General features: G+C 38.4%; 2 protein-coding genes and 1 long non-coding RNA gene across 8 annotated transcripts; 1 reads left to right on the top strand and 2 right to left on the bottom strand.

Moving 5' to 3' along the window:
- The first annotated feature begins 878 nt into the window (after window positions 1-878).
- LOC131428306 (DCN1-like protein 4) lies at window positions 879-11,467 on the top strand. 5 transcript variants are annotated; one of them, XM_058592157.1, is made up of 7 exons: window positions 936-953; window positions 1,011-1,132; window positions 1,657-1,971; window positions 10,277-10,374; window positions 10,446-10,699; window positions 10,774-10,981; window positions 11,061-11,467. In XM_058592157.1, exons 3-7 carry the CDS (start codon window positions 1,871-1,873, stop codon window positions 11,126-11,128), a joined length of 729 nt encoding a protein of 242 aa, XP_058448140.1. In that variant the 5' UTR covers window positions 936-953; window positions 1,011-1,132; window positions 1,657-1,870; the 3' UTR covers window positions 11,129-11,467. The 5 variants fall into 5 exon arrangements, with proteins under 5 accessions (XP_058448139.1, XP_058448141.1, XP_058448140.1 ...); XM_058592156.1 differs by having other exon boundaries at window positions 879-1,132; XM_058592158.1 differs by lacking the exon at window positions 1,011-1,132 and having other exon boundaries at window positions 892-953.
- Window positions 8,903-9,712, bottom strand: LOC131428308 (uncharacterized). The gene is made up of 2 exons (XR_009229362.1): window positions 9,449-9,712; window positions 8,903-9,395 (listed from the first exon to the last, which is right to left on the bottom strand). It is a non-coding gene; the product is annotated as an uncharacterized LOC131428308 (long non-coding RNA).
- A 599-nt stretch (window positions 11,468-12,066) lies between the features above and the next one.
- On the bottom strand, window positions 12,067-13,153 carry LOC131428305 (protein FRG1 homolog). Of its 2 annotated transcripts, XM_058592155.1 has the most exons (4): window positions 13,135-13,153; window positions 12,947-13,052; window positions 12,294-12,887; window positions 12,067-12,234 (listed from the first exon to the last, which is right to left on the bottom strand). In XM_058592155.1, the coding sequence occupies exons 2-4, from the start codon at window positions 13,003-13,005 to the stop codon at window positions 12,087-12,089; spliced, it is 801 nt and encodes a 266-aa protein (XP_058448138.1). In that variant the 5' UTR covers window positions 13,006-13,052; window positions 13,135-13,153; the 3' UTR covers window positions 12,067-12,086. The 2 variants fall into 2 exon arrangements, with proteins under 2 accessions (XP_058448138.1, XP_058448137.1); XM_058592154.1 differs by lacking the exon at window positions 13,135-13,153 and having other exon boundaries at window positions 12,947-13,115.
- Window positions 13,154-13,236: the final 83 nt, after the last annotated feature.

The following is a 13,236-nucleotide window of genomic DNA, read 5'->3' as shown; positions in this document are numbered from 1 at the left end:
CAATTCAATGTAAAGCTAATGGAATGTTTTTAATTGTTGCCAGCATTGCGGATGAGATGTCGTCACTCTGGTTATAGGCACTCTAATTTAGATATTGGGTTCTTAATAATTTGCTGAATATAGTTGATTGAAGTATATTAAATTACATATTGCATTTAATTTTATGATTTGAATGTCTTTTCGTTGTCACCGACTTACTCAATCACCTTGAAAAAATTGGACGGTTATGTTGAGCAATCCATAATTCCGTTAGCTGAAAACACATCATGCATGGTGAAACAGGTGAAAATGAACAAAAAGAATTTGTCACTTGCTGGTACGCTGTTCCGAAAAGGCACAGATAATCTAATGAATATACTTACTGTGTAGACTTCCTATGATATGTGTTAGAAAACCAGATTCAACACTCCCATGAAGATTCTTGAAGCCATTTGATTCGAAACTTTTTTATTATATGCTTGACATTTAGCATTGCCGCAATTGTCGGAGAATATAAGGATTATTGAGAAAACATATATACATCAATACAGCGACACTTCAAACTGACATGTTATGACATTGATCTATGTCATAAAGCTACACACTTTTAGCCTTATGTTCAAAGCATTCAATAGCAACATGTCCACACTTTAGATTAGGATGTGTTAAGTTATGATTTGACGAAACACTTAACATTTATGCGCTAAACTTTTGAAACACAATTAAATTTTAATTTAGTGAATGTAGAACTTCAAATGTATTTAAAGAAACACATTTTTAAAAAGTGTCGATTTTTAGCAGTATACTGCACTGAAGCCTGAATATATGTGAACCTTGGGATGTGGACAACTTTTGACAGTTCGTATCGCTTATTTTTGTTCCTTGGCTTTCAAGTCTCGTCTGTCGTTGTGTCGTTCATAAAACGCCATCAGAGTTTCCCGTCGTCGTCGTAGCCGTCGTCGAAGGATGCTTTGGTAAAAAAAATGGTTATATCCGTCGGCTTAAAAGCAATACAAACCTATCTATATTAGCTTGAAGGCGTCCTGAATCAGCATTTCGTTTAGTATAGCAATTGGAAGTGCTAGGAAGTGCCCTGTTCTAGCAGCTATAATAAACACGGAAGCTACGTTTATCTCACAAATCGGATTGAAAAGTAATTAGCTCATTTGTAATATAGCTTTGTAAAGAAACTTTCTGTCGGCCAAAACCATATTAGATATGGTTTTTATTTTCACATTGCTGGTGCTCTGAATTTAATTGATTTTCTAGTTATTATTGTGATCAGTGTTTGAGGATAAAATGTGAGCTATTGTACTCTTCTTGCCTTACATCATTCATTTCACAGTCTGCTACTCCGGCTCCGTTTTGCTAATTTCTTAAGAGAATTATTGGGTGGAAAGAGGAAGAGATGAATCAAAGCACGCAACGCAATGGAAAACCGTGTGAAAATTTTCACTATCAGGAACTGGGAGTAGTCCGAGAATATGTTGTAAACTTGACCTGTGTTAGCCATTTTTTGTAATTGTGTGCTGTAAGGATTCTTAATTCGCAATACAATGCGATTTTCGTAATGCAAAATAAACCGGCAATGAAGTGTTTTCTCGAATATGATCGATTTATGGTAGCAATTTTTCGTTCGGGAATGTGACTAATCGTTTTTTTTCTTTCTCACTTTAGAGCGCAATGTTCTCCGGTTCGAACTGCTGCATTGAAAGGTTCTTGCGATAAGGCGGCGGAAACTGTCTCACGTGGAAACTAATTAGAGTAAATTAGATAAACGGAATCGAGAAGACTGGTTTAACAAAACGACTAGTAGGAACGGAAACATAGAAAAGCCTTAATACTCGAGTGTGGAAGGAAGAAAAAAGCCATCAAAATTGACAGATCACAAATGCCTAGAGGCAAACGCAGGTCCGCAGCGGAGATGGGACCCAGCGAAGAAGATCGACATTCGTCTAAGAGACAACGAAATGCCTATCAGAGCAGTCAAAGGTGAGTTACAAAATTTATCTTATATCTTTTAGCACAATGTTAAGGAATATTTATGCTACTAACTGTATCTTACGTAAATTGTTTTTTGTCAAACCGCGTGATATGCGCTGAGAAGCAAGAAAAAGAACCACCATGAATATTTCTTTTTTTAGTAACGGGTGTCCCTTCAAAATATGCGTCCCGAAAAATTGGATGAAATTGTTTGTAAAATACTTCAGTTCCACTGGATGAAGTGATTTAATTTTATTCACTTCGCATAAATAATTTATTTTTGTGATTCCGAAATCTTCACTTGGTGTAGTCATAGATATAGTTTGTGTTGTGACGCATTGTTCCAATTAATTCGGTGCAGATCCGTTTGATAAATAGATGAAGTGGCAGTACGGAGAGTAAGTTTATGAGAACTTGTTGAATAACTATCGATTCCGGTAGTAGAAGTTCCTTTTTTGAATCTTATTATCACTAAGAAGTCCCTTTTGGGTCGTCTGGAGGATATGTTGTTCTCAAGCTTACTGATATATTAATGTGTCATGCTTCATATACTGTTTCACTGTTTGTTCGTCGCAGTTCATCTGTCATTTGTTTGAGAGAACAAACTCTCAGAAAGTATGTCGCTCGATGTCCAATAAGAGTCCGTGCATCACATAAATTTCGAAGAATATTAAGGGTTCCATGAGTAAATGTTTGACCACAACAAACCTGAGGTGCTATGTCTCGAAATCGTAAAGAACAACAATGAATTTAATCATACTGGTGTGAAATATTATCAGATGTCCCCCAGGGAAGCCGTTTTATCTTACTACTCTTTGTTCTATCTATTAACGACCTTTGCATATGTAATACAATCTTGTAAGCTCTTGTATGTCGCTAATCCTAAGTTTTTATGTACGTCAAGACAACGATGTCGTCGATACTACCAGGCTGATGTTGAATCGACAGCATGGAAGTGAACTTGTTTTTTATCATTTATTTTACCCCGGCTTTAACCTATGGAAGTGAACTACATTTTTACAGTTTACTACGAAATTGTATCACCAAGTATTGAAGAAATTTTCCTGATAAAGAATCTTGAAGGGTATTAAGATAGTCATTTAAATGTTGTGATTTATTCGTCATAATACAATGGTTTTCAAAAACGTGTACTGCCTCAAAACGTATTTTTCATTCGTCTGAAGTATATTAGAATCTACGACTGTTAGATTTGCTCGGACCGTTCATCTCCTCTCCTATGCTGTAGACGGTAGACACATAATTCAACATTAAAAAGCAGAAAAACACCATCCAAAGGGGTCCAGGAGTTTCTTCGTGGTGTTGGCCGTTTGAGGTCTAGAATTGTCGTGCAACAGGCAGACTCCCTTCGTCGGCATGTACCTCCTTTTATTTTGATTTGCCCTTTTCATTTTTAGCGTCTCAGAGAAGCTTTTTTCTTCGCAACGAAATGAAATTCTAACTTGGTCCATGCACAAGTAGCATGCTAAGTTGCTGTCCTGTATATTTCTACCGATTGTGCAATTTATCAAGTTAGTTTATATCACTATTCTAGTAACTGTTGTGTTAGGGAAAAAGCGCAATTTTTCTGTGTTGTGCAACATACTTTCAAGTTCATCCGTTATAACGAACATTTATTCACAACGATTGTGGAAGTAATAAAATCAGCGAAAAAACAATTGTGAAACTCGTGCAATCTACTACGTAATGTAAACAAGAAATAGAATGACGTTTCCAAAAACATAACAAACATAATTTCTAATAAATAGGTTTCACATTTGATTTTCAATACAACTGCTCTCAACACAAACATGGATCTTGTAAAATAATCTGCACGTGAAAAATGATAATGCTACATATTGTTGAATTAATATTTTGTGAACATTTAGGGGTTTTTTGGGTTTGTACAGAAAAGCACATATTTTATTTCAGCTTTCTTCACGTTTCGCCTTCGGCTCATCAGTGCTTAAAGCAGTTCAAATTGAACTGCCATCTCCGCCTAACAGTTCAATTTGAACCGCTAAGCAGATGCAAAGTTTACACTATTTATGTAACGACTTTTCGGATATTGCACCGAGATGCTATATCCTTTCTGATGGCTAGAACGAAAACGAGTGACGACTGACCCCTAAATGTTCACACTCTGCGGCGACCAGTAATCAGTAATGACATATATTATCTAAATAACAGGAAACATGTTAATATTTCGGAAAGAAATTCTCAACGTTTTGTTTTTTATCAGTTTTAATCTTCTAGTTGAATTAAACAACAATACAGTATAGTCATTTATCTTAGAGGGCCCGACTTTTGTGATACGCACTGTAGGTATTATTTTGGCAAGTCCGTGTGCTGGAGTTGCAGAAACAAGTTGCACAAGCGGCAATACATAACTATGGGAGTAACAATGATGAAATTAACTTTTCGTTCAATATATTTGAAAAGTGATGTCAGGTCTGCTTATTTTTTTTCGCGAGATGAAAACCGAATACAAATTATCTGATTGATTTTTGTTTTCATTGCGTATATAACGCTGTATTCCTGCAACTTTTATGATAATCTCATGGCTGCAAGTTTTGCGTTCAATTCAAACATCTTGCACAACTTTTTTGCAAGTTTTTATTTTATATCATTTTTTTTAAACTGAAAAAAAAACTGCACACACTGACCTAAAAATTCACGAGACAGCCAAAACTGTGCGGACTCAGCAGAAACATATTTTTTACAGCGAGGTTGTCAATTCGGCTGATCATTTTTGCCTTGCGAAGAACATCATTTCGCTGATTTTTCTTTCACAGAGATTTATAGTAATTTCGATATTGTGTCCGATACAATTATGACAGCCGTTTGTAAAATTGTTGATAAGTTGCACAATTGTTATAGTTACTCCCGTTTTACGTGACGATGTGAAATTTTTTGTAGAGCTTCTAGTGAAACATTAACAAGTTGGTGATTTACTGCACAATTGTTTTAGATGTACTTAAAGTTGTTCTACAGTGATTTTTGTTAGTATTGTGAAACTTAACAGTGATAAGTTGCACAACCAATTTTAATATATTTAAAAATCTTTCTAAACATATCTAACATGAATAACAATTCTAAAATAATTGTAGAACATCTTGAAATTGCAATTACATTTGCTACTTGGTCACAAGACACTCAATCCACTTGATCCATATTGCTCGCTGCACTCTTCTTCTTCTTCTTGTCCCAGCCGGATTATATTCAAGAACCATTTTCACTGGACTGTGGTCCGACATCCTAATGACATGCCCAGCCCGTCGTAGCCGTCCGATTTTAGCTGTTCCTACGATGGGTGGTTCTAGCAGCTGTTGCAATTCGCCGTCTGCACGTTCCGTGTTCCATCTGTACTCCGCCATACCTTTCTTTCGAAAACACTAAGGGCTTGTTGGACGTTTTCTGCCAACATATTCCGCGTCTCGTGGCCATAGAGAACAACCGGTCTAATGAGCGTTTTGTAGATGGTCAATTTCGTGCGGTGGCGTATTTTTCTCGTTCGAAGGGTTTTTGTGAGTATAAAGTACGTACGATTTCCTACCGGAATGCGCCTTTGAATTTCTCTGCTGGTTTCATTATCTCCAGTCACCAGTGAGCTCAAATACACGAACTTGTCAACAACCTCGATATCCTGGCCGTTATTTGTCGTTGGGGGCGTAGTGTTTCATCTTCAGAGCCTCTTTCGCTCATTATTTTGTTATCGACGCATTTATAGCCAGTCCGATGTATGTTTCCATCATCTTATCAAGGTTACGTGTCTAAATATCAACATCGTCAACGAAGCCGAAAAGCTGTACGGACTTTCGGAAGATCGTGCCACTCGTGTCGATTCTCGCTTTTCGAATTGCCCCTTCCTAAGCATTTTTCAACAAGAGGCAAGACAAGTTCATCACCTTGCCGTAGCCCTCTCCGAGATTCGAAGAGACTCGAAAGCGTCCCAGATACTCGGACGTAGCACATCACTCTATCCATCCATTCATCGAATCATTCATTGCAGCGTTCTAGCCAGGAGGAGAGGCTCCATGTTTGAGCAGCTCGCGGCAATTGATCATTGCTCGCGACATTGTTGCTCTTCAGCTTACCGATTCTTTCACTTATCTCTGATAGATCAGATCTGTCGTCGGCTGAGCAGAGAATCACCCTCGCTGTCAGAGAAGAATCACCCGTCAATGAGAACGTTGTCGACTTGATTTTCCGTATGTTAATCAGGTGATCTCCTAGTGGCTATGTGGATATCTTTGCGAGAGAGAAAGGTGTTTCAGAATACAATTCCTCGGAAGGCAGCGAAATTCACGCATCGTTGGTCGTTGTCGTTGGAAGCCGTGTACGGGCTCTCCAGCCAGATTGCAAGCCTGTACATTACCTATTGGCCTACTTGGACGTTCATGTTACCGATGACGAGTTTTACATCCCGTCCCGTCGTGGACAGCTGTCGTAGCTTCATTCCACCTACGCGTAAAACGCTTCCTTCTCTCCATCGGGTCTCGTTTCTTGTGGGCAGTGCACGTTGATTGTGCTGTAATTGAAAAACCGCTCGTTGCTGATTCTTATTATCGTTCTCACTTTCACATTCACTTCACTCACATATCACCTCACTTGATTTTACTTACCAGTATCATGCACAGTGAAGTAATCACTGTAGTGCAAAAATAACATTTTTCCAACAAAATTTCGGGGATGTTAAAGACTGTCCCAGAAAGTATGGACGCACTTTGATTTCGCTGTAAATAATTCACAGGTGTTAGATATTCAAATTTTAGTCGATATACTGATTATATTAGACTACAACAACAGAATATTATTCTCAACATTTGCTACTTAGCCATTGTAGACTAGCTGGCGCACCTTCTTGCGAACGTTCCTCATTAAATTCCGTACAGACTTCTTGGCGACCAGTTTTGACACTTTTTTCCAATCTTTTTCGAACTGTTGAATGGTTTCGGCTGCCGAGACATGTTTCCTAAGATGTGCCTTCGTTAATGTCCAAAATTCCTCAATTGGTCGATGTTGTGGGCAATTTAGTGGATTCATGTCTTTTGGGACGAAAGTGACATTTTTGGTAGTATACCATTCTACCGTTGATTTCTAGTAGTGACAAGAAGCAAGTTCTGGCCAGAAGACAACAGGATCCTTGTGGCTTCGAATCATGGGTAGAAGTCATTTTTGTAAACATTCTTTGATGTATATTTCGCTGTTCATTGAAGCAGTGGTGATGAAGGGTTTCGAAATCTTACCGCAGCTACAAATTGCTTGCCAGACCATAGCTTTCTTACCAAATTTTTCGACTTCAATCGATGTCTCGGACTGGTTTAACAATTGCCCTTCTCGTACCGTATAATATTGTGGTCTCGGCAAGGATTTGTAATCGAGTTTCACGTAGGTTTCGTCGTCCATGATTATGCAGTTCAAATTTCCAGCAAGAATCGTATTGTACAGCTTTCGTACCCTCGGCCTGATCGATGCTTCTTGTTTCGGACTACGTTTTGGTTGTTTCTGCTTCTTATAGGTTCGAAGATTTGAACGTTATTTAGCACGAAGAACATTTGACTTCGAAGTGCCCACTTTTTTGCCACATCCCGAACTGAAACCTCCTTCTTTTGCTCGAACGCCTTTAGTATACGTTTATCCAACTGAGGGTTAGCAGGACCTTTTTTTCGACCCGTTTTCGGTTCATCTTCACCGAACTTCCTGATTGCATTTCGCACGGCTTCTACTCCTTCTATTTTTGCTATCTTTAACAGTGACAGTCCGCGTTCTGTGCACCATTTGTACACAATTTTTCGACGTTGTTCTGCTGAAATTCAACGCATTTCGAAACAAACTAATGAAAACGAATAAACAACTGTACAAGTGGTTAGAGAAGAATGTAAACAACAGGACGCATCCATAAAAATCGACAGATTCTGAACCATTGCGAAATGGCAGCGGTTTTTGGTTGCGTCCATACTTTCTGAGACAGTCTTTATGACCTACAAATTTATTTACAATTCTCTATGAAGATTTGAATTTTGGAAAGAATGTACCGGTAGTAGGACTTGGATAAAATTCAGTAGATCAATCATGGGACTATCAATGGTTTGTTTGGTTACATACTCTCATGTTCTGCCAGCTAGAGAAATTAACAAGCCAATATAAAGAGGTAGCTTATTAAAAAAAATGCTTGAAGCTGACATTTTTACACTAAGCACGCAACCTCCGGAAGCAAGGTTTGAACCAAATGAAAAATAGGATATTCTTATGGTATCATAGGACCTTTCATTTGAATCCCAGTTTGTCAAAATCGGTCCAGCCATTTACGAGAAAAGTTAATGACATTATTTTTACATATTTGATGCATATCACCCTGTTATTCCGGAACCGGAAGTCGGATCCAAATGAAATTAAAGAACTTTGTATGAGACTATAAGACCTTTCATTTGAATCTAAGTTTGTGAAAATCGGTTCAGCCATCTCCGAGAAAAGTAGGTGACATTATTTTTACATATTTGATGCATATCACCCTGTTATTCCGGAACCGGAAGTCGGATCCAAATGAAATTAAAGAACTTTGTATGAGACTATAAGACCTTTCATTTGAATCTAAGTTTGTGAAAATCGGTTCAGCCATCTCCGAGAAAAGTAGGTGACATTATTTTTACATATTTGGTACATATCGCTCTGTAATCCCGGAACTGGAAGTCGGATCCAAATGAAATTCAGGAACTTTGTATGAAACCATAAGATCTTAGTATTACATCCCTTTGCCGAATTTGATTACTTTGTTTAGACAGACTCCGCAGACGATTTATGCGTGTATAGTCCTATTGACATGCCAATCCGGTATTATAGTTATTTTCATTTTCACTTTGATTTTCTGAGCAACTGTGTATATCCAAATTATGAATACTCTACAGATATTTTTACAGCTCAAGTATCAATCAACTTGCGGTAACGAATAAAGAATAACATTTTTATTCACTTTTTAAATAGTTACCAATTTTAAATAAGGACCATATCACCATAACTTTTCATCTCATGATTGAGCTGAGTTTGTTCGTGTTGTTTCGATTATTTTAATTAAATTTTCATCTGTTCATGTTAGATAACATTGTTCATTGTAAGTACGAAAAATAAAAATATTACCCAATAATAAAAACCGACCCCGATCATTTACACAAACGGTGTCACACTGATTCGTCTCCGCCGCCGGTCGAAAAAGCCTTGCGCCGTCGATTTTGATATTTTGGTTCGGCGCACCGGTTTTCGCTGGACATGTAACATCAATGCCAGACGGAAGGATGACCCACAGGATGACCAGAGGTGTAGGCGACGAACTCGCTCGATGTGCGAAGGATCACTGAAGATCAGAGAGACTCGCTGCTGAACTCCCGGACGATACGCAGATTCGTGGCAAAATATGGCATCTTTATCATCTACTCTAGCTGAGTATACTAAACGTTATGCCAAAGTTTATACTTCCTGCTGTTGAGCTCACCTGTTATTGTTTGTAAGATAACCGTTATCCCTCTGTAACTACGTTCGATGAAACGTAATTATTTATTTCAAGTAATCATCGACTAAAAATATTTTGCTTTGTTCAGGGAAACAAAATGATTAAAGTGGTTCTCCCATTTAACAAAACAACTACTCATAAGAAGAAGACCACAGTAAAAGCAGTCGATCGTGTGACGCATTCGGTCACCGTCCCATCCAAACAATGTTCCGTATGCTTACCTGGGTTGACACGTCTCAGGCGCATTTGACCAACGAAACGATGACGACAGAGAAAGAGAAGAGAATATGGCTGATATTTTTAGCGACAGAAGTGTAAAGAGAAAATCATCCTCACAACGATTGACCACGAGCTCGGTGGAATCGATGTCTGTTGGAGAATATCTTGCGCGCGCATTGTTTTATTTTCCGTCTCGGGTAGCATGTACTGATCTATGATGAATGAGCGGAAAGAGAGGGGGTGGACAAATTTTCAAATGGACGAAGGTTTTTCTTTTCGTCTGTCACCAACAGTAGTATACCGACAAGATCTAGTGATAAGCTGCGCGCTCTTTTTAATTATTTGATTATCGCTTGATTAACTGTGCTCGCACGTTACTTTATTATAACACAAGAATCAATTAGATAAGATTATCCACTGTAGAGAAGCAGTGAACTTATTGAAGCAATCTCCTGAAGTCTACAATGGGTGAAGAGATGTAAACTTTTACGAAAGAATCGCTTTTGTTGATGTGCTTTTGCATTTTCGTTTCGACTGGGTAATTGGGTAATCTTATTTTTATTTATTTTTTCTTTCGTTTGTCCTTTACAGCTCTCGGCGATACAATAAAGTAGACGACGCATTCAGCCAGAAGCGATGTCTGACATGGTTCCGCGAATACACCACACCCGACGATCCGGACACTCTTGGTATGGTTAATTCTATGGTTTCGGACGGACGGACGATAATTCGAATACATTTGTTTTTGTTTTTCTTCCAGGACCGGAAGGAATGGAAAAATTCTGCGAGGATATAAGCGTCGAACCGGAAAACGTTGCCATGCTGGTATTGGCTTACAAAATGGGTGCCCGCCAGATGGGTTTCTTCACACAAAGTGAATGGCTCAAAGGTCTGACGGACCTTCAATGCGACACAGCGGGCAAAGTACAGTGCAAACTCGATCACCTGCGTAATCTGCTGAACGATCATAACACGTTCAAAATTATCTACAGATACGCGTACGATTTTGCTCGGGTAAGTTTTTACATTAGACTCAAGAAGCATTCGGAAGTAATTTAGAGTAACGTTATGGATGTTAATTTTAATAGGACAAAGATCAGCGTAGTATGGACATTGAGACAGCGAAAGCGATGCTGCAGTTATTACTCGGCAAGCATTGGACCCTGTATCCACAGTTCGCCCAATTTTTGGAGCAGTCAAAGTACAAAGTGATCAACAAGGATCAGTGGTGTAACATCCTCGAGTTCTCCCGTACTATCTCTAATGATCTAAACAATTACGATGTCGACGGCGCTTGTGCGTATCGGAACAGAACAAAGCAAAAAGCTTATTTATCCATTCGTGCGGATTGTTAATTTTGTATCTTTCATTGCAGGGCCGGTGATGTTGGATGAATTTGTCGAATGGTTAAGACTTTTGCGCACACAACCAACAGTTAGCTGAGGATTGTTCTACTAAGGACTGAGCAAAACGGACAAGAAAATGAACGAACATACACATACACACACAAAACCATAACGACGGTTACATTGAATAAAACAATGAACTTGTCTTCACTACATTCAAGTTGAAATCTGATCATTCAGACTTCACATCCAACCAAAACCTCAATTCACTAACAACAGTGCTGGACAACATACACAGAAAAACTTTCTGATTTCGAGATAATGAGAAAATACGAAGAAACCCCACATGCCAAGTCTCTTAGTTTAATTTTATTTCAATTTATTGTCTTCTTCGAAATAATTTAGGAATAAAATAAAAAAAAATCAATTTTCCGTTCTTCTAACGATTTCTTCAATCGATAACCTTTCATATATGTATTTACTGGTTCATGCTTTAATTTGTCCTACGAGCGGCTATCGACAGGAAGACTATCGCTTTTAGTTCGACACGCGACTGGTTACATTGTATGAATCGTATGCTTTTGATTCATTCTACTCATAGCAATGCAGTTTAGAATTAAGCTAAACCCACGAAATGAAAAACAGGTTCAATCAGTTTGTGCATTCGATTGAAAAGCTAAATAACAAACATTTCTGTTATTCAATAATGGAGACAAAGTATATGGTAGAAATCAAACCGTTCATCAGTAGAAATGGAGCAAAATAAATTACCTTCTCGATTCTGGTATTATAATTAACTATCTACAAAAAATACACATTACTACTCATTCAGGACCCCTATCTGGGATACGTAAAATTACATGTTATACTCAAAAATAAACAGAACAAATAATTCACCCACGAAGAAAAGTAATCACGAAAGAAAGCATGGTGGTGAACCGGACGGGTTGAACAGCAAACAATTAAGCATTTTTTTGTAAGAGCGAGTACGGTAGAATACAGCGAAGAAAATGATGATCAATAAAGTCATAAAGATTCATTTCAGATGTTTTTTTTTATTTGCAATATCTATCGGCTTTCATTTTGCTTCGACGATCGAGAAGTGCTTCATGTAGAGCGCCCTCCACCTGAGCTTGCTTCAACGCTGCTTTGTCCTCCGTATTAACGCGCAATCTCTTATCCTGGAACTTCTGGAACTTTTTGCTGCGTAAAAAATGTTATCATTAAGAGAATAATCTAGTAGACTATTCTATGCAACTTACACATAATTAATTTCCACTTGGTCCAGATCGCCCTGTTCTTCCACAGCTACATCCTTGGTAGTTTTCTGTTCTCGGACGGCGCAACTCCTCACCACGCATACCTCATTGTCACCAACTTTCTTTTTTATCGCTACGACGGCATCATCCTCCGGATCGACTGACACAAAACATCCATTTGCGGCCAGTAAGGCCATTTTGGATCCTTCGAAAACTGGTTCGAATTGTTCCACTGCTGAAACCGCATCGGACCGTCCAGTGATCATACCATCTTTTTCTGCTTTCAAATACTTTCCGTAGCCCGACTTGAAAGCTACCTTCTCCTCATTGATAAGCACAGCAGTGAAAATTTCTTCCGGGTCTGGTCCATCCCCTTCGTTGTGTGGTGCCCCAAGTGTGAACATACCATTGTCGAGGGCCTTGATAAAAGCCCTTTTTCCGAACTGAATTGCAATTGAACCAGTTATCTCGGTTACTTTGGTCACCTTCCACCATCCGCCGTGTTTCTGAGCATCCTCGTCCACTTCCGATCTGCTCCGTTTAGATGACGAACCTTCCTTATCCCTTTTGTGCTTTTTATGTTTGCGTTTAGAGTTCCTGTATGAAAAAATGCATTTCTAGTAAAAAAAATGTGTGAATACTGTGCTATTACTTACTTGGAGCTTTCGCCTTTCAGCACCAACTTGCTGCTTTTGACTGTACTGTATTCCGACATTATCCTACTACAGCGAATTATTCACAGCTGATTTCTAAATTTTAAGCCTAATTCACAAAAGAAATTAATAGTATCGCTGTAGGTAAACAACTCAAAGAACCAACGTAAAGTGTTTCCAGACAGATTTACCCATTCAAAATGTTTCAATAAAGTGATTCCAACCCCCGTTTTACTAACCAAAAATAGTACGTCAGCACTTTTACATAAAAAAATTATAATATTGGTTTAAAA

This window comes from Malaya genurostris, chromosome 2, assembly GCF_030247185.1.
Source record: "Malaya genurostris strain Urasoe2022 chromosome 2, Malgen_1.1, whole genome shotgun sequence".
Taxonomy (NCBI): domain Eukaryota; kingdom Metazoa; phylum Arthropoda; class Insecta; order Diptera; family Culicidae; genus Malaya; species Malaya genurostris.
This window is presented reverse-complemented; position numbering and strand designations above follow the sequence as displayed.